We start from the raw sequence: 27,874 nt of genomic DNA on the forward strand, positions 1-27,874 counted from the left end.
CCACTGTGGGGTCAATAAAAACCCAAGCACAGAATTTCATAGGGAGAGGAGGAAAGATGAGAGAGAGGATTGCAGAGAGAGGGGAGAAAGAACATGGGATGGGGAAATACAAACAAACTTGTGTTGCCAAATGCAATTAGTGGAGATGGTTCCCGTGGAAATGTGTGCTGGTGGGCTTTTTTCATTCCCACAATAAATGAGGAGTGTTACAGGCATTTAGTGGAAAAGAGCCAGGGACTCTCCAGTCCCACAAGTGGTCCCTCCACCCCCCCCCCAATGCCGGTAGCACCCCGCTGAGAAGCCCTGGTGGAGGGAATTCAGCAGGACTGGCTGTTGGTCCCTCCCCCACTCCCAGCACTACAAAGGGGTCTCAGAGTGCTTTCAGAGCTGCGGTTTGCAATGCAAAACAGGACACTTATTGCTCCATCCTGTCTTAGCCAGTTAACTTTTCCTGATGCTACAAGCTTCAAATATAATCAAAATTTCCAAAGCCTTGAGAACACTGACAGGACCACAGAGATTATTTTCTTAATTTCATTTTTTATTTAACTATTTTTAAAAGATTTTATTTGAGAGAGAGTGAGCAAGCATGGGGAGGGGAGAGGGAGAGAAGGTAGTCTGCAGGGATGGGGGTTGGGGCTCGATCCCCGGACCCTAAGATCGTGACCTGAGCCAAAGTCAGCTGCCTAACTGACTGAACCACCCAGGCGCCCCTCAATTTTTTTATTATCATCTTTTTTAAAATTTTATTTTTTAAGCAATCTCTACATCCAGTGTGGGGCTTGAACTCACAACCCAGAGATCAAGAGCTGCATGCTCTTCCAGCTGAGCCAGCCAGGCTCCCCAGAGGTCATTTTTAAAAGTTTACTCCTTAAACTTCAAAACCTTTAAGAGAATAATAGTGTACTATTACTGTACCTTTAAGAGAATAATAGTGTACTATTACTGTAGCCACGTTTCCACCAATATTCTTGTCCAGAATAGTTGGTTGTAAAGTTAAAATTCTATAAAGTAAATAATGACGATGTGTTCTTAGTATTAAGTCTCCTAGCTAGCTAGCTAGCTAGCTAGCTATCATCTTCCTAAGCCAAATTCATTTGTTTGTGTGTGAGAAAGGAAGTTAAAATAATGAAATGCAGATTCAGAAGAGATTTTGTAGGTCATCTTGTTCAGTGAGAGAAGGTTAGAGTGAGAAAAAGTGCAGTGGGACCCCTCCCCCAACAACCTAAGTTAATGCATTGTGTGGAACAGCACAGGTTTGTGGGTGCTCCCCAATTAGGAGTTCACTTTTCCTTTATAGCATTTTGCAGTGCTTTCCTAACTTGGATATTCCCTCCATGCCATGAGCTATCTTTCAGGTCTCCAACTCACATTCATTTTCCCCATGCCTGTATTCCCCCTGACTTGCAGCTCTTCGGATCCTGTGTTCCCCTCCTCCTTCTAATGTCTAGACAGTTAAGGTGTATAATAGAACCGTACCTCAGGTTATGCAGCTTAGAAAACTCCTATCTATCTATCTATCTATCTATCTATCTATCTATCTATCTATAATTTTTGTTTCCTTTAAAGTAAGCTCTATCCCCAACGTGGGGCTTGAATTCAAAACCCCAAGATCAAGAGTTGCATGTTCTACTGACTGAGCCAGCCTGGCGTCCCAGGAAACTCCTTTTTATTTTATTTCATTTTTTAATGTCTTTACTTACTTATTTGAGAAGAGAAAGAGAAAGAATGAACAGGGGGAAGGATGGAGGGAGAAGCAGACTCCTGGGTGGGAGGGAGTCCAACATGGGACTCAATCCCAGGACCCTGAGATAATGACCTGAAGAGAGCCGCTTAACCAACTGAGCCACCCAGGCACCCTAGGAAACTCCTTTTTAAATTTACACCCAGACTTCTGCCTTCCCGACTGAATTTCTTTTTAAAGATTTTATTTATTTATTCATGAGAGAGGCAGAGAGAGAGGCAGGCTTCCTGCGGGGAGCCTGATGTGGGACTCAATCCCAGGACCCCAGGATCACGCCCTGAGCCACAGGCAGATGCTCAACCCCTGAGCCACTTGTGTGCCCCCCAAACTGAAATTTTAACTGCTAGAGAACCTCACGAACTGAGGCCTACTAGGACCTCAAGCTCCTCAAGCTTACCCTGTCTAAACCAGGACTTGTGTTTGAATCCCTCTGGTCATCCTTTTTTTTTTTTTTTTTTTTTTCTGGTCATCCTTATTTCCCTGAAAGGCATCACCTTGCAGTAACCCCAGCTTGAAAGCACAGTGGTTTCTCTCCCATTTCTCTCATGTTCAGTTGCCAGGCTTATAGATTTTGCCTCTGAAATATCTCTTCCATCCATCCCTTCTTCTTTACATTTGCCCAATTGAGATTCTCATTATTTCCCACCAATCTCTGGTTTCTCCTTGCTTCAATCCATTTGAAGCACAGCTGATTATTTGTCAATAGTTTCCCCATAACCTACAAAATGATGTGTAAAGTCTTTACCTGGACTCTTAAGAGTCTCTAAAGCAGGGGCCCAGTTTTACTTTCTAACCATATAACTGGTATTCCTGTTCTCTCTTTATTTCTTAAGTTATTTTTTTTATTTTTTTATGTAAGCTCAATGCCCAAAGTGAGGCTTGAACTCAAAACCCCAAGATCAAGAGTTGCATGATTTACTGACTGAACAAGCCAAGTGCCCGCCCCTCTGTTCTATTTTTAAATCACTATGGACTGCTTACCTTTTCTAATACATATTGCAGTTTTTCCTGCCTCTGTCTTAGGTTTGGTTGTGGGTTTTTTAAAGATTTTTTTAAATGTATTCATTTGAAAGAGAGAGATCAAGCAAGCAAGAGCCTAAGCAGGGGAAAGGGCTAGAGAGAGGGAGTCAGAGGGGGAGGGAGAAACAGAATCTGTAATGGAGCAGGGAGCCTGATGTGGGACTCAATCCTAAGATCCCAGGATCATGACCTGAGCTGAAGGTAGATGCTTAACCGAGTGAGCCACCCAGGCGCCCCATCTTAGTTTTTATTATCCCTTCCAGCTGCAATATCTCCATCTCCATACACAGTTTTTTTCACCAGCTGTCATTCTGGTATCCTGATTTCCCCCCAAAACTGAATATGACCTTTCCCCTCTTTAAAAAATCTCTTTGACAATTTGGTCAAATTCACTGATGACACTTAGCATATGTACTCTGTATTAGCTCTGTTTGTGTAAATATACATCAGCTTCTCAAGGACAGAACTATGCCTTACTCATTTTCCTGTTTTTTTACAGTGCCTTGTACAGTGCCCTACACAGAACAAGACCTCAATAATTTTTTTAAAAGATTTATTTATTTATTTATTTATTTATTTATTTATTTATTTATTTATTTATTTATGATAGACATAGAGAGAAAGAGAGGCAGAGACACAGGAGGAGGGAGAAGAAGCAGGCTCCATGCCAGGAGCCCGACGCGGGACTCGATCCCGGGACTCCAGGATCGCGCCTTGGGCCAAAGGCAGGCGCCAAACCGCCAAGCCACCTAGGGATCCCCTCAATAAATATTTTTTAATTTAACTTTAATCAGTTATTTATGTTGTGAAATCTACAGATTCCATTGACCTGAGAAATATTGTATTTTACTATTTAAACTAACTAGATTTGAATTTAGAAGAAAGTTCTCCTAAAATATCTTCTTCATTATTGTATATATGAAATAGACAAAACTCGGTCCAAAGCCATCAGTAGAGAAAAAGCATTAAAACGAGCAAAGTGAAGTATAAAATAAGTTTTGGTCAGCAAGTTAAAAACATACTCTGAACAAAATCTCACCTGAGAGAGGATTCATTCAAATTTCTGGGCTCTTTGCCACTCCAAAAGACAGGGCCATTAATCTCTTCTTTGACTAAAAAAAGGAAAAGAAAAAAAGTCATTTGATAATTAATTACATAATTTTTTTAAAAGATTTTATTTATTTTTTCATGAGAGACACAGGGAGAGAGGCAGAGACACAGGCAGAGGGAGAAGCAGGCTCCATGCAGGGAGCCCGATGTGGGACTTAGTCCTGGACCTCCAGGATCACGCCCTGAGCCAAAGGCAGATGCTCAACCGCTGAGCCACCGAGGCGTCCCTTAATTACATAATTTGATTGAGTTTGTGAAGAAGTTACAGTTACATGTAGTGATTTGATGGCTGTTCATAAATCCTCACAAAAACTTGCAAGTCCTGGGACGCCTGGGTGGCTCAGTTGGTTACATGTCTGATTCTTGATTTCGGCTCAGGTCATTATCTCAGGGTTGTGAGATGGAGCCCCACATCAGGATCCACGCTGGGTTTGAAGCCTAAGATTCTTGCCCTTTCCTTCTGCTCCTCCCCCACTTCCCTCTAAAAAAAAAAAACCCAAAACATAAAACTTGCAAGTCCCAAATTATAAACTGGGCAGCATGACGGAACAAAACGAACCTTGGCTTTGATGTTAAAACATGTGTGTAACTTCAGACTCTTGTAAAAAGTTACTTTACAATTTACAAGCGTTTTACCAGTTGTTTTATCACTCTGGACTTAGTATTTTAATTTATAATAATGAAGATGGTAATTCTGTGAATGAAAATAAGGTAACGTATATAAAAAGGACTCATGGGTACCTGATAGAGTAGTTATGCAATAAACATTAGTTTAAAGTAAAAATCAGTGGCTCCTAGGTGGCTCAGTCAGTTAAGCATCTGGCTTTGGATCAGGTCATGATCCCAGTGTCCTGGGATGGAGCCTCACATCGGGCTCCCTGCTCTGTGGAGAATCTGCTTCCTCTCCCACTCCTCCTGCTTGTACTTTCCCCTGCCCCCCCTTCATCAAATGAATAAATAAAATCCTAGAAAAAAATGAAAATCAAAGAGCCAATCATAACTTACATCAAGAAAACTGTCATGTCCTTCCAACTATGTAAGTGTATTTTGTTTATTTGGAGGGACAAATAATAATAGTATCTAATAAGTATTCTGAGCAGGAACCAAACTTACATTTCCATAAGCTACTCCAAGAGGTCAGTATTATCCTCACATTCTGAGCTCCAGTGGAAGCTCAGTGTTCCCTGTGGCACCACCTCCCCATCGCTGCAGAAGGGTTGGAGTCATGCTTAGTGATGCCTAAGCAATACCCAGAGCCAGGGAGGAAAAGAGAGAAAGCCCTGCTTCCACAGATAATTCCTTGTAGGGATTTCCCTGGTTCTGTCAGCTGCTTTCTTTCTTGGGTTGCTTGCTTCCCTTTCCACCTCCCTCCCTTTTGATTTTTCCAGTTTCTTTTTCCTTTTTTTTTTTTCTAAGATTTTATTTATGAGAGACACAGAGAGAGAGGCAGAGACACAGGCAGAGGGAGAACAGGCTCCCTGCGGGGAGCCCAATGCGGGACTCTATCCCAGACCCCAGGATCACGCCCTGAGCCAAAGGTAGAAGCTCAACCGCTGAGCCACCCAGGCATCCCAGTTTTTTTCTTTTAAGGTAAAATATACACAAAATGAATTAAAAATCTTAAGTGTGCTTTCACAGAGTTTGACCTCCCCCCCTTTCCTTTTTGAACTCCTCTGCGTAATTCTCTTTCACTCCTGTGGGTCTGAGAGGAGCCCAAGGCACCTCCATGCTTAGAAGAAAGAATCCTCTCACCTCAGTGAGCTGAAGGTGATCCTGGAGGGGGTCAATAAAAAGATGGCAAAAAAAAAAAAAAAAGATGGCTGGAGGCTGAGGGCCATTCTGGCTTGCTCTGGTCTAGACTGAAGGAGTAGTCCACACAGCCCCCTTGAAGTCCAGCAGAGTTCATCAGATTTGGGGATCACCTAGGGACTTGAGGCAAAAAGCCTGATAAAAAGTAGGAAACTGAGAGGTGCCTGACTGGATCTGTCCGTAGAGCATGTGAGAGACCTAGGGACCTTAATTCCCTAAGAGACTCCAAGATCCTTCAATAGATTCTCTTTGGCGTTTGATCTTGGGAGTGTGAGTTTGACCCCCACGTTGGGTGTAGAGTTTACTTAAAAATAAAATCTAAAAGCAAAAAACAAAAAAGTAGGAGACTGCAACTGCAGGAGATAACTGTCATTTTATCTTTCCAGTGCCTTACCTTCTATGAGGAGCTGGCATCTTCTACAGTATGGGTGCCCCATACTTTTTTTTAAGATTTTATTTAGTCATTCATGAGAGAAACAGAGAGAGAGGCAGAGACATAGGTAGAGGGAGAAGCAGAGCCCAATGCGGGACTCGATCTCAGGACCCCAGGATCATGACCTGAGCCAAAGGCAGACGCTCAACGGCTGAGCCATCCAGGTGTCCCCTAGAGTCCCCCATCTTTAAAAAAAAAAAAAAAAAAAGATTGCTCTTTCCAGTAAAAATAATGATGATTCAGCTCCAGTGCCCCTCACTTATATGCATTCCTTCCAAAGTCGTAGGAGAGGCCTTAACAACATGTGCACATGGTCAAATGTTTTTATAAAATATGTAGAAGGAAGACATTTCAGCCACAGTCATTCAAGACCACAGGCCCTTCCCACTTGAGTTTTCTTTCTGTCTCACTTCCTCTCTTGGGAGTATCCATAGGCACTTTATGTTTGTGATTCCTTCTGCCCATATTTCTTGGAAGTGCTGCAGTCTTTTTGATGTGGGACATGAAGACAAAAGAAAAAATTAAATTTCCTTACTGCCTACATACAGCCCATTGACAAGTCCTCTAGGGACTCAGTGGACTTGATGTCAATACTTTTTTAAGGGCAAAAGGCAATCTTAGCCTGACACCCCCCCCCCCCGCAGGATCCTGTAATTCTCCTTTAACATATAAAAATTCCTTTGGAAACTTCCTTTATCTCCATCCCCCAAGACATATGTTGGCAATCATCCCCAAAGCATAGGACCCACCAATATACATCTGAAGGGTCTTCTTAGAGACTCCTGCTATCCCTAATGCCCTCCCTACTTGAAGGTATACATTCAGTCACCCATCACAACCCCAGGGCAGCTCTTCTGCCCCATGGGTCCTGTCCCTGTGCTTAAAAAAAAAAAAAAAAAAAAAAAAACACCTTTTTGCACCGAAGCGTCTCAAGAATTCTTTTTTTTTTCCCTCCCCCCTCAAGAATTCTTTCTTGACCATTTGCTCCAACCCTAACATTTCCACATCAATTGTATTAGGTGTCTTGACTCTTTTTTAAAAAAGGCTCTGCAAACTGTATGAGTTTTGGTCCTCAAAAAAATCTGGATCCACCCCTGTCCTAGCCATAGCTGGCTGGCCTGGAAGTGGGCTTTGTGTCATCCAAGTTGGGCTGATCAATGTCCTTCTAGACTTAGGACATTTGGACATGAGAGGCAGAGCTAGGGGTCTTTGAAACTGGCTACACTGAGAAGAAGGTCCCTCACAGGTTGTTCAAGCCCAGGAACAGGCCGCTGGGTTTCTGGTCTTACACTCTTGGGTTTCTTCTGTTCACCTCTTGATTCCCTAAGAGACTCCAAAATCTTTCAATAGATTCTCTTTGGCATTAAGGTAGGCAGAGTCAGTTTTTTCTGCTTGTAAGTAAAAAAAACAAAAAACAAAAAACCTCTACTAGTTACATAAGCTTAAGACCTCAGTCATCATAGACACTTCTAATAGTAGGCATTTCACAAGTGTGGGTACTAATGGTGATACAAATAATGCCCTTGATCATTGCTGGAATTAAGTAGAACATATTAGCACATGTGGCACAGAGGTTGGACGGCTTGAGCCTCTTGCTTCAGGACCACATATTACAGACTGTTTGGGAGGTGAACCACAGGGGTCCAGGGTATACAGCAATACTTCGTCAGGGAACAAGCATTTTAGAGGAGAGCTGGAAAGAAATGGAGCACAGCACTGTAGGCATCCTGGAAGGGGGAAGGAAATCACTGAGGCTTTTCTGTTTGGGAAGCTGGTATTGCCTACACAATCCACCGAAGTTGTCTCTTAAACCTGATTTCATCCAAGTTCACTAACCAACCATGAACTTTTTTTTTTTAAGATTTTATTTATTTATTTGACAGAGAGAGAGAGAGCACAAGCAGGGGGAACAGCAGGCAGAGGGAGAGGGAGACAAGCAGACTCCTCACTGAGCAGGGACCCCAATGGGGGGCTCCATCCCAGGACTCTGAGATCATGACTTGAGCTGAAGGCAGATGCTCAACCGACTGAGCCACCTAACCCTGAGTGCCCCTCAGCCTTGAAGTTTCTCTTTTTTGTGTGAAGCCATTAAAAGTTTATGACAGAAAACAACTCTACTGTCAATGCCCCTGCCCCTCTTTATGTTAGCTTTAAATGTCATTTGTAACAATGGTATGGAGAATCTTAGGATCATCTATGACCTCCACTGAGAAATGAAGCACAACTTGATCTCTGTTTCTACATCGGGTGGGAGGGTCTGGCCTCCTAGATGCCAATAGCCAGGGCCTGGCAGGTTTAGGGCCATAATGACAAGAGAGTCTGAATACAAATAGATGATAGAGTTTTCTGCCGATGTTATCTAGTGTGCACACAGCAGTTTACAGTCTTCAGTAGCTTAGGTATGAAATCCTTCCACCATTTAGCGCGATGGATATCTGATGGCATGTTCAGTAGTGCTGGTCAGGAACATTTTTAGAAAGGACACTACCCAAAAAAATGCAGTGCTTTAACTGCAAGAGGTCTGATTATATTTGTCAAAATCCTATTCCTATGGGGAAGACTGCCAAGCCTAGGTAAAAATTAACCACTAAATCTGAGAGATTCATCAGTCCCTTGTTTTAGTTTTCTTTTTTTTTAATTTTTTCTTTCTTTTTTTTTCCTTTTTTTTTCTTTTTTTTTAATAAAGATTTTTATTTATTTATTCATGAGAGACACACAGAGAGAGGCAGAGATACTGGCAGAGGGAGAAGCAGGCCCCCCATGGGGAGCCCGATGTGGGACTCCATCCCAGGACCCCAGGATCACGCCCTGAGCTGACAGCAGATGCTCAACCACTGAGCCACCCAGCTGCCCCTTGTTTTAGTTTTCTACTGCCTCAATGATTTCAGAAAAGATGTGGAATTTAGGTATAAAATGAAATCTTATATATTTACATTTATATGAAATCTAGTTCAGTTTATGTGTCATCAGATTACTATGTTTCATTCTGATTTGAGGATCAGTCTACTTCATGTTATGCCAGTGTTTCAAAATATGCCACTAAAGCCATTAGTCTTTTCTATGCATCTAGAGCTGCAGTGACCAGTTCTTTAGCTACTAGACACCTGTGACTATTAAATTAAAATGCAGTTAGTAATACTAGTCACAGTCAAGTGTTCAGTGGTCACAGATGGCTATTGGCTACTGCATTAGACATATTTAGACGACATACAGAACAGCTCCCTCATTGCGAAAGTTCTACTGGATAGTGCTGTTGAAGAATGTACCTGAAACTAAGGAGCTAGTAACTCAATTCATTCTAGAGCTTTAGCAGCTAACACAGTTCACCAGTGTCCCTCTGCTCCTGTTGGCATTGTTCCTTTAGAGTTTAATACAGTCCTCTTTCATCTACATATAAAAAGTACAATCTGAAGTTCTACCTCTGACCCATAGAAGGACACGTGTATATACTGTAGAGAAAAGCCTCTTTTTCTATATATCTCCAGAAAAGTAAGGCCTAATTAGGAATCCTGTTGACAACGTGACGATGAAACTAAGTATTTTTGCTACAAACGATTTGCACTTTTGAGCTTCCTTTGTTAGGATAATCCAGTTGATTTGAGTGTGAGCTTCTTTGCCACATGACACAAATATTCCCTAGGCTTTCACCCAAGAGGTTTGGAGTAATTCTAATAATTATCTTTATTTAAATGCTGAGCAGTTAATGTGTGCTACTTCTCTAGGCATGATGTCATCATTATTAACACTAAAGACTCTAGTAATGACTGTTGTCAAGTAGTTGGTCAGACAGGTTTGAACCTTTCTCTTGCTTAGGGACCACATATTACAGACTGGGAGGTGAACCACAGGGATCCTGGGTATACAGCAATACCTCACCCAGGGAACAAGCAGCTTGGTGGAGAACAGGAATCAGAGCACATTACCATTGGCATGCTGGAAAGGGGGACGTTTTTTATTGTCTTTTGTGTGCTGTGTATGATCCCTTGTGACAGTGGCAGTTTTGTGTTTTCAAAACTCCCTGCACAAACATATCACATGGAACCTTCAGAGATGAAAGTGAAGAAGGAGGAGTGGAGGAGAGGTATAATTCTACGAATAGCCATGTGCATGAACACAAGATAAGTTTTTTTTTTTAAAGCATCTTCGCTGCTTTTAACATCATTTGCAAAGTTTCTAGGAATTTAAATTTCATAAAACTTCTACCCGTAATTAGCTTCTTTAATGTGTGTTTCTATCTTCTTAGACTTGGTGAGGGGGGAAAAAAGCCAAGACTAATTATGCATGTGGACAAGGATAAATATGCATTTAAGGCAACCAACGCCAGTTAGGTACCCTAATTAGTGTCACAGGAGACCTGGTGAGCGACCAGGGATTTCATAAGTCTGATTACAACTTCTACAAACAGTCGCCATGCCATAGAGTGTCAGTGTGGAGAGTTGCTTGTCCATACAAACACTGGATAGTTTTCTCACACTTTGTGAGATCAATACTCTAAGAGCTCTGAGTCAGACTTGGAGTGAAGTCTAGTGAATTGAGTGGAATGGGCTGGTCTAGCTACCCTGGCTAGAGGCCAGAAGTGTAAGGGCCTATCCAGGAGCCCTGTTGGATCTTATTCTGCTCTTCTTCTATGCTAAGGATGCGATCTCAACAGCTGATGCTTTCCTGCTATGTGTCCAGCCTTGCCCACATTATTTCATGTACTACAACAACTCTGTGAAGCTGGCAATAGAGTCAAAGAAATGGAGGCTCACAGAGACTGTGACTTGTAGACAGCCACACAGCTGGGAAAGGTGGGAGCCAGGATTCAGATGTGGGCTTAGCTAGTCCATAGCCCATGCTCTTTTTCTCTGCTTTTTACCAACTCCCAGTTATAGGGATTGATACCTTAAAAGGCTCCTTTAGATATGTACACATTTCATATACATATATAAAATAAGACCATGAAATAGTGTACTGCTCAACTATATATTCTATTTTTAAAAATTTGTCCTTGAATTTTTAAAACTTATTCACTAGAAACATTTAAGTAAAGCCCAAAATGTGAACCATAAAAGCAAGGAAGCTCTGGTTGAGCTGATAAGTACCAGGAGCCCTGATTCCTCATCCTCCCCCTTTTTCCCCACCCCACTGTGGATTTTCTAGATCTCCTTGTGCACAATGGGAAAATCATCTGCATCAGATGCTGAGCTCCCTAAAAACAAAATTAAAGATGGCTTTTCATCTTTTTATATAAGTATGAATCATAGTTCTTAGGTGAACAGGTTCCCAACAAATATTTTTGAATGAAGAGTGAATACTGTTAATAGCCATAATAAACCATAATTATCAGGGAAGAACCTTGTGGCTTCCCTTGCTTGTGGGAGCCCAAGATTCACAGAGATGACTATCAGGAGTTTTCCTAAAGCCAACTTCACAATCATCCTGGTTATCCCCTGTACTTCTTTTTTTTTTTTAATTTTTATTTATTTATGATAGTCACACAGAGAGAGAGAGAGAGGCAGAGACACAGGCAGAGGGAGAAGCAGGCTCCATGCACCGGGAGCCCGACGTGGGATTCGATCCTGGGTTTCCAGGATCGCGCCCTGGGCCAAAGGCAGGCGCCAAACCACTGCGCCACCCAGGGATCCCTATCCCCTGTACTTCTTGATCAGGTTTTTAATTAAAATTTGTGGTTGTTAATAAGGGTATTAAAATTAAACAACTGACCAAATGGAATCCAGATTCTAACTCGTTCTTTATTTTTAAACCAATATTTAGTGAACACATTTCTCTCTTTTTCTTTCTTCTACCTCTTCTCTCCCTTTCTTCCTTTCCTTTCTTTTCTTTCCTTCCTTTTTTTCCTACATATCCTCATGTATAGCAGACTGCGCCCAGGCACTATGCTGCTGATAATGGATGGATCAGCTCACTAATCATGGAATTACAAATCAAAACCATAATGAGAGATGCCTGGCTGGCTCAGTGGTTGAGCATTTGCATTTGGCTCAGGTCACGATACAGGGGTCCCAGGGGTCAAGTCTGCATCGGGCTCCCTGTGAAGAGCCTGCTTCTCCCTCTGCCTCTGTGTGTCTCTCATGAATAAATAAATAAAACCTTAAAAAAAACATACACAGAATGAGATACCACCTCCCAACTCTTAGGATGGCTATCCTCAAAAAGCCAAAAGATAGCAAATATTGGTGAGGATGTGGAGAAAAGGGAACCCCTCCTTGTGCACTGTTGGTGGGTATGTAGACTGGTAAAGCTATCATGGAAAACAGTACGGAGGTTCCTCAAAAAACTAAAATAGGACTACCATATGATCCAGCATTCCCATTTCTGGGTTTATATCTGAAGGAAATAAAATCACTATCTCAGATACCTGAGATGTCTTACATACTGCCCTCTTCATAGCATTATTTACAGTAACCTAAGTGTCCAGCAATACGTGAATGGATAAATAAAATGTGTGTATGTGTTGGGGGGCGGTGTATGTGTGTACACACATGCATGCACACACAATCTAATATTATTTAGCCTTTATTTTATTTTTTAAATTTTTATTTATTTATTTTTGAGAGAGAGAGAGAGCACGAGCAAGGGAAAGGTCAGAGGGAGAAGCAGACTCCCCACCGAGCAGGGAGCCTGACAGGGCTCAATTCCAGGACCCCAAGATCATGACCCAAGCTGAAGGCAGATGCTTAACTGAGCCACCCAGGTGCCCCATATTTAGCCTTTAAAAAAAGGAAAATCTGAAACGCCTGGGTGGTTCAGTCAGATGAGCATCCAGCTCTTGATTTAGGCTCAGGTCATGATCTCAGGGTCCTGGGATCAAGCTCCAAGTCTGGCTCTGCATTCAGTGAGGAGTCTGTTGAGGATTCTCTCTCCCTCAGTCTCTACCCGCCCCCCACCCACCACTCGCATACTCTTTCTCTCTCTTTCAAATAAATAACGATGAAAGAAAAAGAAAGAAAGAAAAGAAAGAAAGAACAAAGAAACAAGAAAGAAAAGAAAGAGGAAAGAAAGAAAAAGAAAGAAAGAAAAAAAAGAAAAGAAAAAAAGAAAAAGAAAATAAAATCCTGTGATACCTGGCTGGCTCAGTCAGTAGAAAATCTGACTCTTGATCTTGGGGTCATGAGTTTGAGCCCCACACTGGGTGTAGGGATTACTTTAAAATATAAATAGTAAAATCTAAAAAATACAAAAGCCTGCATTTGGGACAATCTAGATGAACCTGGAAGACATCAATCATGCTAAGTAAAATAAAGCAGATACAAAAGACAAATACTACAAAATCTCAGTTCATGGAAACCAAAAAAGGCAAACTCGTAGTAACAAATAGTAAAATGGTAGTTTACGAGGCTAGAGGTTAGGGGAAAAAGGTAAATGTTGGTCAAAAGGTAGATGAAATAAGAGAAATAAGAGAGTATATAAGAGAAATAAGGTCTAAGGTATAAGAGAAGGAATAAGGTCTAAGGTCTAAGGTATAAGTGAAATAAGGTCTGGAGACCAAAATGCACAGCATGGTGACTATAGTTAACAATAATGGAACGTATACTTGAAACTTGCAAAGAAAATAGATTTTAAGTGTTCTCATCACTCACACAGAATGATAACTATGTGAGATGATTAGCCTGATTGTGGTAATCATTTCACAGTATATACATAGATCAAAATATCACCTTATATATAATTTTTATTTGTCAATCATATCTCAGTAAAGCTGCAGAGAAAAAGAACATTCTTTTTTGTCTCAAAGAAATGCATCTTGTGTCATGTTAAGAAATATATTACATACCTTTTTTGTTGTCAGAACTGGCATGATGAAATGGAAATGAGAATTTCTTGATGCCTTTTGGTTTTTCACACTCTTTTTTCAAAACAGTTGAAGAATGGATGATACGAATATGTTGGTTGGTTTCTCTATCTGGTGTACTCAAAAACTGTGGGTAATCATCAATCTGGAAAAAAAAATTATGATAGAGCTGATTGAGGACAAATACAACTGTTTATCTATCCTGTGATAATAAATCCCGTAAAGCTTAGGGCAAGTTTAAACTGCATTCTCTCTCTCTCTTTTTTTTTTAAAGATTTTATTTATTTATTCATGAGAGACACAGAGAGAGAGAGAAGCAGAGACACAGGCAGAGGGAGAAGCAGACTCCATGCAGGGAGCCCAATGCAGGACTCGATCCCCAGGACCCAGGGATCACTCCCAGAACTGAAGACAGATGCTCAATCGCAGAGCCACCCAGGTGTCCCTAAACTGCATTCTTTTTATTTTTTTTCCCTAGGAAATCTTTCCTCTTCTTGTCAGGTGTCTCAGTTCTTCCTCTATTTGTTTTAGTCTTTACTAAAAATGCACTTAGCAACAGAACCCAAGAAGCGATTTACACTATGGGATTGCTAAATAAATAGTAACAGTGTTTTTGTTAAAATATATCCCTCCCCATTTCATTTTGAAAATAGATTTTTTTAGGGGCTGTGGGTGGGTCAGTCCATTAATCATCTGCTTTTGACTGAGATCATGATCCTGGAGTCCCCAGATTGAGCCCTACAGAGGGGCTCTGCACTCAGTGGGGACCCTGTTTCTTCCTCTCCCTCTGCCTCTCTCCTCCCTCACTCGCTCACTCACTCACTCTTTCTCAAATAAATAAAATCTTTAAAAAATTGGATTTTTCCCTCTTTGCAGATGATATACTGTATATAGAAAACCCAAAAGACTTCACCCCAAAATTGTTAAAACTCATATAGCAATTTAGCAATGTGGCAGGATGCAAAATCAATGCACAGAAATCAGTGGCATTTCTACATCCTAACAATGAGACTGAATAAAGAGAAATTAAGGAATCAATCCCATTTACAACTGCACCCAAAACCATAGGATACCTAGGAATAAATCTAAGCAAGAGGGTAAAGGATCTATATTCTAAAAACCACAGAACACTTATAAAAGAAATCGAGGAAGACACAAAGAGATGGAAAAAACATTCCATGTTCATGGATCGGAAGAATAAATATTGTGAAAATGTCTATGCTACCCAGGGCAATTTACACATTCAGTGCAATCCCTATTAAAATACCATGGACTTTCTTCACAGAGTTGGAACAAATAATCCTAAAATTTGTATGGAACCAGGAAAGACCCCAAATAGCCAGAGGAATGTTGAAAAAGAAAACCAAAGCTGAGGGCATCACAATGCGTAACTTCAAGCTGTGTTACAAAGCTGTGATCATCAAGACAGTGTGGTACTGGCACAAAATCAGACACATGGATCATGGGAACAGAATAGAGAACCCAGAAATGGACCCTTAATTCTATGATCAACTCACCTTCAACAAAGCAAGAATATCCAATGGAAAAAAGACAGTCTCCTCAATAAATGGTGTTGGGAAAATTGGACAGCTACATGCAGAAGAGTGAAACTGGACCATTCTCTTACACCATACACAAAGGTAAACTCAAAATGGTTGAAAGATCTAAATGTGAGACAAGAATCTGTCAAAATCCTAGAGGAGAACACAGGCAACACCCTTTTTGAACTTGGCCACAGCAACTTCTTGCAAGACACATCTATGAAGGCGAGGGAAATAAAAACAAAAATGAACTATTGGGACTTAATCAAGATAAAAAGCTTCTGGACAGCAAAAGAAACAGTCAACAAAACTAAAAGGCAACCTACAGAATGGGAGAAGATACTTGCAAATGACATATCAGAGAAAGGGCTAGTATCCAAGATCTATGAAGAACTTATTAAACTCAACAGCAAAGAAACAATCCAATCATGAAATGGACAGAAAAGATGAACAGACATTTCTCCAAAGAAGACCTACACATGGCCAACAAGCACATGAGAAAATGGTCCACATCACCTCGTATCAGGAAAATACAAATCAAAACCACGATGAGATACCACTTTACACCAGTGGGAATGGCTAAAATTAACAAGACAGGAAATAACAGATGTTAGTGAGGATGTGGAGAAAGGGGAGCCCTCTTGCACTGTTGGGGGGAATGCAAGCTGGTGCAGCCACTCTGGAAAACAGTGTGGAGATTCCTCAAGAAGTTAAAAATAGAGGTACCCTATGACTCAGCAATTGTACTACTGGGTATTTACCCCAAAGATACTGATGTAGTGAAATGCTGGGACCTGCATCCCAATGTTCACAGAGCAATGTCCACAATAGCCAAACTGTGGAAGGAGCCACAATGTCCTTCGACAGATGAATGGATAAAAAAGATGTAGTCCATATATACAATGGAATATTACTCAGCCATTAGAAACGACAAATACCCCCCATTTGCTTCGACGTATGGAACTGGAGGGTATTATGCTGAGTGAAATAAATCAATCAGAAAGACAAGAATTACATGGTTTCATTCATAAATGGAATATAAGAAATAGTGAAAGGGACCGTAAGAGAAGGGAGAAGAAACTGAGTGGGGAAAATTAGAGAGGAAAGACAAACCATTAGAGACCCCTAACTCTGGAAAACAAAGGGTTGCAGATGGGGAGGTGGGTGGTTGGGTGGGGTAACTGGATGACGGGCACTAAGGAAAGGAGGGCACTTGATGGGATGAGCACTGGGTGATATACTCTATGTTGGCAAATTGAATTTAAAATATGTTTTAAAAAATAAAAAAACAAATTTAAAAATAAATTTTTAAAAATGGATTTTTAAAAAAAATCTCAAAAATTTATAATTAATTATAATTTTTCTTTGCAATAGATAATATCCATTTGGGGGGGAAAAGTATACAAAGATTCTGTGAAGACAAACATCTAGGTTTGAATTATTAGAAGTTTTCTGTTCCTAAATAACTATCTCTTCTCTCCAAAGTGCTGTGTTTTCTATTTGTGATTAGAAAGGAAAAGGGTCTCAATAAATACTTAGGATTTCTTTTTTTTTTAAGTAGGCTCCACACCCAGCATGGAGCCCAACCTGGGGCTTGAACTCACAACCCCAAGATCAAGACCTGAGCTGAGACCAAGAGTCAGACGCTTAACTGACTTAGGCGCCCCAGTCCTTAGTGTTTTGAGATCTTTAACAGTCTACTTCCCTTCTCATGACAGCAGCAGTAGCATCTGACTGAACAGCCAAGAGTAAAGCCAGAGAATCACCAGAGGCATATTTAAACCTTTAATCCAAGCATGAGGAGGAATAACTCTATAAGCTTTTTTGCAAAGTTACTTAGAATTTGAATAAAAATATTTCCTATGATCATCTACTTTCATCCTTCTCTTTTCAGAAATAATAATAATAATTTAAAAATCTGATTCAGGGGATAAATTAGTGAAAAGATATCTGGATCTACTCAAATGTAATTTTTAAAATTATTTTCAAATATATTAAGTAATTCAAGCCAAGCTAATGAAGTATAGCTCAGTACAGGGCTTCAAAGGACGTGCTTTTGTTAGTAATAAAAATTCATAGTTAGTAAAAGATCCTATTCTGAACAGACTCTTCAGAAACATCTTAAGCTATTTGATACCTGCAAAGATACGCTGGTAAGTTAGACTCCTATTTCACATATGGCTAAGGTTTTTGTTTGTTTTCTCTAACTCTACTAACCCTTGCCTTTGTCAGGAAAAATTATGAAAGACTTTGAAATGGGCAAAAAAAGTTGATCTAGGTATTCACCATCATTTATTGTCTTTGAACTGTTTTAAAACACTGTACATGGGGACACCTGGGTAGCTCAGTCAGTTAAGTGACCAACTCTTGATTTCTGCTCAAGTCAAGAACTCAGGGTTCTGAGCTCGAACCCCACGTGGGGCTCTGTGTTCAGCCAGGGGTCTGCTTGAGATACTGTCCCTCTGCCTCTCTCCCCACTTGAGCACACTCTCTGTCTCTCTCTCTTTCTCAAATCGATCAATCAATCAATCAATCTTCAAAACCCTTTAAGTTGTAGGGGTCCCTGGCTGGCTCAGTTGGTAGAGCATGTGACTCTTGATCTTGGGGTTGTAAGTTTGAGCCCTATCGTCTTTCAAAAGAAAACACTGTAAGTTGTAGAAAACTGGTGCAAATTATTCCAGTTCATACTAACACAAGTGGAAGGCCACCGATTACCACCCTTTGATAACGAGAACGATTGTTGGATATCTGACCCAGTGAGATTGTATATTTCTGTGTTTACTGCTCTGAAGCTATCTGCTCTCCATCTAGATTTCTGTAATTTAGAAAAGCCTTTATCTCTTATATTAGTGGATATTTTCATATTTCTAAGAGGTATTAATAAATTAATTATAAAGACTAAGGAGCTCTGTTTTGAGGACTAGTAAAGATAAACACTTTTATAAGAAAAAATGTTTCTATAATTCCCCCAAAATAAGGAAATTTCACATCTAGTACTTTTTTAAGTTTTTCTTTTTTTTTAAGATTTTACTTATTTATTCATGAGAGACACAGAGAGCCAGAGACACAGGCAGAGGGAGAAGCAGGCTCCCAGCAGGGAGCCCAATGTGGGACTCAATCCCCAGATCCAGGATCACACCCTGAGCCACCCAGGCGTACCAAGATTTTGTTTTTAAGTAATTTCTATACCCATCGTGGGGCTCAGACTGACAACCCTGAGATTAAGACTTGCACACTCCACTGGCCGAGCCAGTCAGGTGCCCCAACATCTAATACTTTAAATGTGCTATACCTAAGAAAATTATTCTTACAAAAACAGACAAAAGTCTCAAGACTGTAAGTTTATGTATTAAAGTATGTGTTTGGCAAATAAGACTCGTTTAATAATTCTGATTTAATAAAAACAGCTATATCTTCTTAGATTTATTAGTATTACATTAAAAACTGTATTTTAGGTCAGCCCTGGTGGCACAGCGGTTTAGCGCCGCCTTCAGCCCAGGGCGTGATCCTGGAGACCTGGGATCGAGTCCCAGGACGGGCTCCCTGCATGGGGCCTGCTTCTCCCTCTGCCTGTGTCTCTGCCTCTCTCTCTCTCTCTCTGAATGAATGAATGAATGAATGAATGAATGAATGAATGAATAAATAAATAAATAAATAAATCTTTTTTAAAAAACTGTATTTTATTCTACTGGAATTTGATTTTCCTAAATGTATATAGATTTGCTAATCAAACAAGCAAAACATTACTCCTACATAATGTTAAAAACCATTAAAAATGTAAATTTATGCTTAAGGAAATGGAATCATTCTGACAAGTTTTTATTTAAACTTTAATTGAAGATTGATTGAAGGTAATTTCCAAGATCTTTAAGTAACTTAAAACCTTGCACAGATACTAAATTGAATTATTCAATGGATAATCATTAGATAGCAATATAATTTTTAAGTAAGGAAATACTGAAACATTGGCTATGCAAGCATAATTTTAAGTATATATATTTTTACTTCTTTTTTGTATAGAAAGACTGTATCTTTTGATCATGTTAATGAATGTGCTCCTTTACAAAGGTGCCATGTTAGTGAAAGAGATTCTTTTTTTTTTAAAGGATTTTTTTTCCAAAGATTTTATTTTATTTATTTATTTATTCATGAGAGACACAATGAGAGAGAGGCAGAGGCACAGGCAGAGGGAGAAGCAGGCTCCATGCATGGAGCCTGATTGGGACTCAATCCTGGGACTCCAGGATCATGCCCTGAACCGAAGGCAGATGCTCAACGGCTGAGCCACCCAGGTATCCCATGAGATTCTTTTTAAGAAAGAGATTGCTTTCTATATCTATTTTTTAAGTGGTTTATAATCACTCTGACTAGATAACCAGGTTTTGTTTTCCAAGTTTTTGTTACCCATGATCCTTTCTTAACCAAGTGTCCAAATCTCCTCTAATAACCTCTTGATTTTTGCTTTGCCCAAATTAGATCCTACTACAAATACCTAGATAGATAGATTGATCAGTAGATAGGTAACTTTCAGGAATATCTTTTATACCTAATGTATCTTTGAGGTTTCTCAGAAGACCTCTGAAAAAAACATCATAAAGACTTGTTCTTTCCCCTTACAAAAAGAGAAGTGCCTGAAATAATTAGGTACATTTAGTCTACTTACCTTTTTTTTTTAAAGTAAAATAGTATAAATATTTCAGGAAACTGTGTTTTTATGAGAAGTCTTTGGAGATTTCTCAATGCCCTCCCCATCCATGATTTTTTTTTTAATTCTATTCTTAGTGGTGGTTTTGCCTGATTGTATTAGACAATAGCCATCTAGTATTATTGGTCATAATTTCAGATACTATACAGAATGTTAACTTAGCCCAGCCTTGCTTTTAATTTGAATTTATCATCTTCTAGATCAGTACATTTTTAGTGAGGAATTATGTTAATCTTATCTGTGCAGTTTGTAAAAAACACAGATTATCTGGGCCCTACTTCAGACTTACTGAATCTCTTTACTGGCTAGTCTGTGTTTAAAGTTGTTATATAATCTGGGGCGCCTGGGTAGCATGGCTGGTTAAGCATCCGACTCTTGGTTTTGGCTCAGGTCCTAATCTCAGGGTTCTGAGATCAAGCCTGGAGTCAGGCTCCACGCTCAGTGTGGAGTCTGCTTAGGACTTTCTCTCCCTCTCTCTGCCCATCCCCACTGTGTGCTCATGCTCTCTCTTACTGTCAAGGAAATAATTTTTTTAAAGTTGTCTTAATCTTGGCATAGTTTATACATATATACATATGTAGTGACTATATATATTGTATTTCAGTATTATTATGTTAAAGACTTTCTCCATGTAAAAATTATGTTCATTTATTTTTACAAATCAGATGTAACTTTTATTCATGTCTTTAAAAATAGGCTTTGTCACTATCCTTAGAGACATTTTGTCTGATTTTTTGTAATGGCTTTATTATCTTTGTGTTGCATGCTATAGGACATGTTTTATATGTCATTTGCCTAGTTTTAATATGAAACTTCATCAGACCTTTCATATTTCATATTTTCATATTTGAAAGTTCTAAATAATAAATCAGTCATTTGAAGTCTCTGTCTTCTACAGATAGTTTTTGTTTTATTGTGGTGCTTGCTTGAAGTTTCTGCTATAAGCTAAAAGTCAGAGTTTGTGTCCTGACTTTGTGTCCTCAACAAAGGACAGTCTCAGAGCAGAGCCACCTGGAAAAAGGATTGAGACAGGCTCTTCAAACTATTAACACTTCAGAGCTGAGCTAACATTACTTAGACAACTCTCAGACCACACCGGTGGACTGAGTTAGGATTTCCAGGATTCCATTAAGTCAAGAAGCAGTTGGCTTCATGAGACTCCTAACCCAATATGTACCAGAGTAAGACTTAACTTTATAGGACTAAATGAAACCAGATAAATTTTATTGTGGTTTTTTGCTTAGAATATTATTGATGTTCTAATGTTCTATTTTCTAGATATAGGAGGAAGCTTTTTATCTTCCTTCTTAAATTATAACCAGTGTGTAACCCATAACAATTTAGTAGATTCTTCTCTCATAAACCAAAAATGTTTAAATATCTGATTTTCACTGGTTCCCCCAGAATTCAGAAACTCTTACTAGATTCAGTAAAGATCTGACTTCCTTTTACCAGCATATAATCGTACACATTAATTATATATCCAAGGCCTTATGTGAAGTGTCATTTTTAAGAAGGATATTCATTTGGGGCACCTGGGTTGCTCAGTTGATTAAGCATCTGACTCTTGATTTCAGCTCAGGTCCTGATCTCAGGGTCATGGCATTGAGCCCAGCATCAGGCTCTGCTCACTGGGGAGTCTACTTGGGACTCTTTCTCCCCCTCTCCCTCTGCTCTTCCCCCTGCACTCTTGTGCATGCTTTCTCTCTCTCTCTCTCTCTCTCTCTCTCTCTCTCTCTCTCTCTCTTTCTCTCAAAGTAAATAAATCTTGAAGAGAGAGAGAGAGAGAGAATCTATTCATTTAACCAGGTATGGCCAAAGGTTTGGTGTATTTATGGAGCCAGTGCTTACAAAGCCCTCCCAGGAAAACTAGCCCAGGGACTCAGGCTTACAATTATTAGGAAGATGACTTCCTGGCAGGCAAGGCAATTAAGAAATTTTCAGGACCTCAAAATTCACTCAAATTGATAGGTACTACAGGAGAAATCTGGTGGAGAGAGTTTCTTGTGCCTGATTTCCTAGCCTAGGGAAAGCAAAAGAGGCTTTTAAAAGTCAAACCTGAAAAAAATAAAAATAAAATAAAAGTCAAACCTGACATTCATGAAAACTTTCAGACAGAAGTTTTTGCAAAGAATTTTAAGGAGGCCTATCTGGTAAATTAACACTCTTGCTGCACCTATGTAAATAACAAGGCCAACCTAAAGAGAGTTTTATTTTGTGATTTAGTGATCTTTTCTTTGAGATCATTATGATGGTGACATGGGAGAGGAAAACTGTGAGAGACTTTGAAATGGGGAAGGAGATTAGTAGGTATTCAGTTCAGCTAACCCATGCAGGTTATCTATGCCTTTCATTGTCTTTGAGGTTATATTATACTGCTGTAATTCATAGAAAACTCTTTTGTGCACTTTTCAAAACAAAAAGAAACTTAAAATTTCTAAGTGGTAAATCTGTCAACTTTTGTCCTTTCTATTTCTTCCCTTTATGCTTAGAAATATCCTCTACACCCTGAAATTGGGTAAATATTCACCTATGTTTCATATTTCCTTTATGGTTTCCTCTTTTACAGTGAGCTTTCCAGTCCTTCTGGAGTCTCTAGAGTGTCCCTTAAGACTTTGGTCTAACTGGCTGTGGTTCCAAGTGTACTTAATATTAACCTGGTAAAAATTATGCTTCAAGTAGAGACTGAATGAGTATAAATAAGTATGCAAATATTTCTGCCTCAAATTGCTTATAAGCAGTTTGGGGAGGAGACAAAGTACCTATAATAATTTGCCTAATAATTACACAGTTTATGGAACATGGTAAATATATAATATTTGTAACACATCTATAAGGTGGTTATTTTTAACCCCACTTTGCAATGAGAAAACTAAGGCTCAGAAGGAGTTAAGTTTACAAAACTAATAAATGGTGGAACTAGAACTCTAAGACAAGGCAGTTGGTTTCCAAGGCCAATTTTATAAAAACAACTAAGATTTAAGACCACAGCCCTAACTAGTGGTAAGAGGTGGGAATTTTGTCAGGGAGAAATAGAAGTCTTTCTTCTAAAGCAGGGCTGGAGCTGCACCTGGCTGGCTTAGTCTGTAGACATATGACTTTTGATCTTGGGGTCATGAATTTGAGCCCCACTGGGCATAGAGCCTACTTAAAATAAAGTTTAAAAAGTAAAAACAAAAACAAAAACAAAAAACAAAAAAACATGCACACACACCCAAAACCACACACACTAAAAAAAAAAAAAAACAGGGCTGTAATCCAAACAGTAATCAAGCAGCTGGATTCATTATTATGTCAGTGTTTCAGCGAATTATGCTAATTCCTTTATCTGAGACTGAAGTAGAGCCAGACCTCTTTTTTTAGTCACTATAATCACTGAATTTGGTTAGTTTTGTCATTCAAGAACATAATACCTTCTTTAAATACACTGTGGAGGCATTCATTCATGTAAAGCATTCATATAAACTTTTACTGTATTTATTGGCACAGAAAGTATCCATAACATGCTGCAAAGTAAAAATAACAGATTATAGAACAATATGTGGAATATGGTTCCATGTGTGTTAATGCATAGAACACAATTTGGAATGTCGTACACCAAATTTTCTTACCGTGTGGTTAACTGTGGTTATCTCTGGGTGGTGAGATTTGTTCAAAGATAAACCGAGGCATATTAAAATTTTTAAGAGTCTATTTGGGCACAAATCTATTCAAATCCGGCAGCATCCAATCTAGCAGATAGAAAGGAGCTCCAAGGAGCTGTACAAAATGAAAGACTTTTAAGCAGTAGGGAGGGAACAAGGAAGTTACCCTTGGCAAAAAAGCAGGTTATTGCAAAGTTCCTTTAGGGGATTGTAGGGGTTTACCAGGCAGATTACCTAACGAGTGCTGATTAGGAGATTCCCTTTTTTTTTTTTTAAATATTTTATTTATTTATTTAGAGAAAGCAAGCAGGAAGGACAGAGGGAGAGACTGTCAAACAGACTCCCCCCTGAGCATGGAGCCCAACTCAGGGCTGGGTTTTACGACCCGAGCTGAAATCAGGACTCAGACCCTTAACCAACGGAGCCAGGAGATTCCTGATTGACTGGTTTAAGAGTCCATTCTGCAAGAGCCAAAAATGTAATTAGGTCAAGTATCCATTTGGGGCTTGTTTTTAAATCTTGTTTTTAACAGATTATAAGTACATAATTTATTTTTATTTTTATCCATTTTAATTCTAAGAATCATCTACATGCTATGATAAAGACAGTTGTTTTACTGATTTTTAAAAATATTTCATCTGGTAGCCCTAGCATCTCATAGTCATAAAACACATATGTGTCCATTCTTCTCTGGAAATTTGTCACCAAAGAACTAAAGGGGGGTGAGCAATAAGGACAACATCTAGTATGACACATGAAGACAGTCTGTTTACGGCAATATGGTTTTTTTTTTTAAAGATTTTATTTATTTATTCATGACAGACACACACACAGAGAGAGAGGCAGAGACACAGGCAGAGGGAGAAGCAGGCTCCATGTAGGGAGCCTGACGTGGGACTCGATCCCAGGACTCCAGGATCACGCCCTGGGCCGAAGGCAGGCACCAAACCACTGGGCCACTCAGGGATCCCCTTTTTTTTTTTTTTAAGGAGGCACCACACTCACCATGAAGCCCAACTCAGGGCTCAAACTCATGACCCTGAGATCAACACCTTGAGATGAGCTCAAGGGTCAGACACTTAACTGTCTGAACCACCTCGGCGCCCACTTTTAAAGTGACTTTTAAAAAGGCATTTCCATGCATACTACTATAGTGACGAGGCCTCTGTTGCTGATGGCAGCCACACAGCCAAGGGGACACATCTGTTGTCTGTAAAGGGGTGGATGATGTCGGATAAATGGAACTCTGAACAGCAGTAGGGTCAAAATGATCTATCACTTTCCACTTCCCGCATTCTCTTATTGGTTCATCTAATGATCATAATCTTAGTTGCAAAGACTATGACTATTGTAGATAGAACAAACTCTTACAAAAACATTTAATTCAACTTGGACTTGAATTATAAGGTGTTAGACTCTCATTCTCTTTTTTGCATTGAAAATTAAAAAAAATAATAATAAAAATCATTTGTAAAGACCACAGCATGTTTGTGAAGCGTGAGAGGACCACCCAGGAGCTAAGCAAAGCTAATTTACACATCCATGGGAGATAAAAAAGTTTTCTGACTGGGAAGCTTCTCCCCTGTCAGGCAAAGAGATTTGGTCCAAACAATATGCTGTCAGTGCCTGAATGAAGAAAAGTTGTTAAATGGGACACAGCTGAACTCAATCCTGTGCTAGCAATTTATTTTAGGCATAGTGTTATCTGAAAAGAACATTTTTGCATTTACTCCAGAGACATCATTAGGAAATTCAAAAGCCAGAGTTTCCAATTTACCCCAAAGCATGAAGATAGATAGATAGATAGATAGATAGATAGATAGATAGATAGATAGATAGATAGATAGATAGACAGACATACAGAAGGAAGACGGATGATGTAATGCTCCGTCAGAATTACTTTGTTTAAAATCTTCTAACCAGAGGTACCTGGTGGGCTCAGTCGGTAGAGCATGTGACTCTTGATCTCGGGGTGTGTGAGTTCAAACCCCATGATGGGGGTAGAATTTACTTTTTTTTTTCTTAAACATGTACTCATTTATTTTATTTTACGGAGATGGGGAGGGGCAGAGGGAGAGAGAGAATCCTAAGCAGACTCCCTGCTAAGCATGGAGCCCAACACAGGTTGATCCCATGACCCCAAGATCACAAACTGAGCTGAAATCAAGAGTTAGACACTTAACCGACTGAGCCACCCAGGCACCCCAGGGGTAGAGTTTATTTTTTATTTTTTAAAGATTTTATTTATTTATTTATTATTCATTCATTCATTCATTCATTCATTCATCAGAGACACAGAGAGAGAGAGAGAGAGAGAGAGGCAGAGACACAGGCAGAGGGAGAAGCAGGCTCCACACCCGACACGGGACTCGATCCCAGGTCTCCAGGGTCACGCCCCGGCCGAAGGCGGTGCTAAACCGCTGAGCCACCAGGGCTGCCCTAGAGTTTAAAAGAAAATTAGAATGTTCTAACTTTATGTCTTAAAATAAGCTTAAAATTTTTAAATAGCTTAAAATAAACTGAATAATGAGTTAAATTTTATTTTGTAAATGAATATACAGGTTAGAAATAAGATTGTTCGTTGTGTCATATAGCATTGAATTTATCTTTTTAGGACATAAGTTGAAAGAAGTGCTTTTACCCAGATACCTTGAAGCACAGATAATAATTTCTGAATATGTATGTGAAAATAACTTTAGAACTCCAAATCAGGACACAGGACAACTTTTTTCTATGACTTGCAGACATAACAAAGTCTTATATAACAATTAAATCAAACTATTTACATATATTTAATAAACCACCTTTCATTTTTTAAAGATTATATTTATTTATTCATGAGAGACACACACACAGAGAGAGAGATTGGCAGAGACACAGGCAGAGGGAGAAGCAGGCTCCCTGCAGGGAGCCCGGACTCAATCCCAGGACTACAGTGTGGAGGCCGAGAAAAATTAAGGCCATCCCACCTAAAGTTTAGCATTAACACAAGTACAGCCATCTTAGGCCCCTGTGAATAAGAGCTGAACTTTACGGGAAAAACTGCAGAATGTCCTCAATGTCCTTGGCAGAGAATCCCATATCAGAAGGACAGCAGAGCTCAGAATTGCCCTCAGCAGAGAATCCCATATCAGAAAGACAACAGAGCCCACACCTGTGGTAGAAAGTCCCACATTAGAATGAGAACAGAGCTCAATGCCCTTAAGCCCCATATCAGAATGTAAACAGAACTTGAGAAATTCCTCCACCCCTTCTGAAAACCCCCTAGACCAGCCTATAAAAAACCCAGCTGTAACCCACTTTGGGGTCCAAGTCCCTGCTCCGCTGTGTCGCTGTGTCGGGTATACTTGGACCCAGGCTCGAGCTTTCTAATAAACCCTCATATGCTTGCATCAGTGTCGGCTCCTTGGTGGTTTCTCGGATTCGCAATCTTGGGCACAACATACAGGATCACACCCCGGGCCAAAGGCAGGCGCTACACCGCTGAGCCACCCAGCGATCCCCATAAATCACCTCTTTTAAATACAGTTGCATCCAGTGCTATACTTATACACCTCCACTAATATAAGTGATACCTTTAGCTTATGTTTTCTCATTAGAAACTAAGGCTGGCAAGTTAGAGTTATTTGCAGATGGCCTCCTAAGTTCTTCCACCCAGTCAAAATTATAAAAAATTATAAGACCATTCATAAATTGTAGCACTTTCTAATGCCTGACCTGACTTTCTCTGCCTCTGAGAAAGGTGTCTACTGTATAACCACCATTATTGGTAGTTTGGAGCCGTGTGGTACACCAACTGTAAAATTTGGGCCTGCGGGAAAATCTTAAAAAAAAAAAAACAGTATCATACTGGCTCATCAGCTAGGTGTACCTTTTCTCCATCTATGAAGTTAAAAAGGTAGGTAAGGTGTGCAGAAAAAGGATTACCTCAACAGGTCTGGGTTGCCCATACCTTGTACCACCAAAGAAAGGCCTATCTTCAGGAGTAGCCCTTGCCTGATCTAAGGAGATAACCAATGAGCCTTGTAATGTTCCAACAGCCTAATACAAGTGGGTCTTTCTGAGACCTGGGG

At 39.8% G+C, this 27,874-nt stretch overlaps 1 protein-coding gene across 1 annotated transcript in view; it reads right to left on the bottom strand.

Moving 5' to 3' along the window:
- Positions 1–27,874, bottom strand: part of CUNH12orf56 (chromosome unknown C12orf56 homolog) — an 88,601-nt gene that overhangs the window by 44,662 nt on the left and 16,065 nt on the right. Inside the window, exons 2-3 of the mRNA XM_055328439.1 lie at positions 13,894–14,056; positions 3,804–3,876 (exon numbers count right to left, since the gene is read on the bottom strand). Of these exons, the coding sequence (XP_055184414.1) occupies positions 3,804–3,876; positions 13,894–14,056 (236 nt within the window). The remainder of the gene's footprint in view (positions 1–3,803; positions 3,877–13,893; positions 14,057–27,874) is intronic.

Source organism: Nyctereutes procyonoides, unplaced genomic scaffold, assembly GCF_905146905.1.
Source record: "Nyctereutes procyonoides isolate TBG_1078 unplaced genomic scaffold, NYPRO_anot_genome, whole genome shotgun sequence".
In the NCBI taxonomy this organism is placed as follows: domain Eukaryota; kingdom Metazoa; phylum Chordata; class Mammalia; order Carnivora; family Canidae; genus Nyctereutes; species Nyctereutes procyonoides.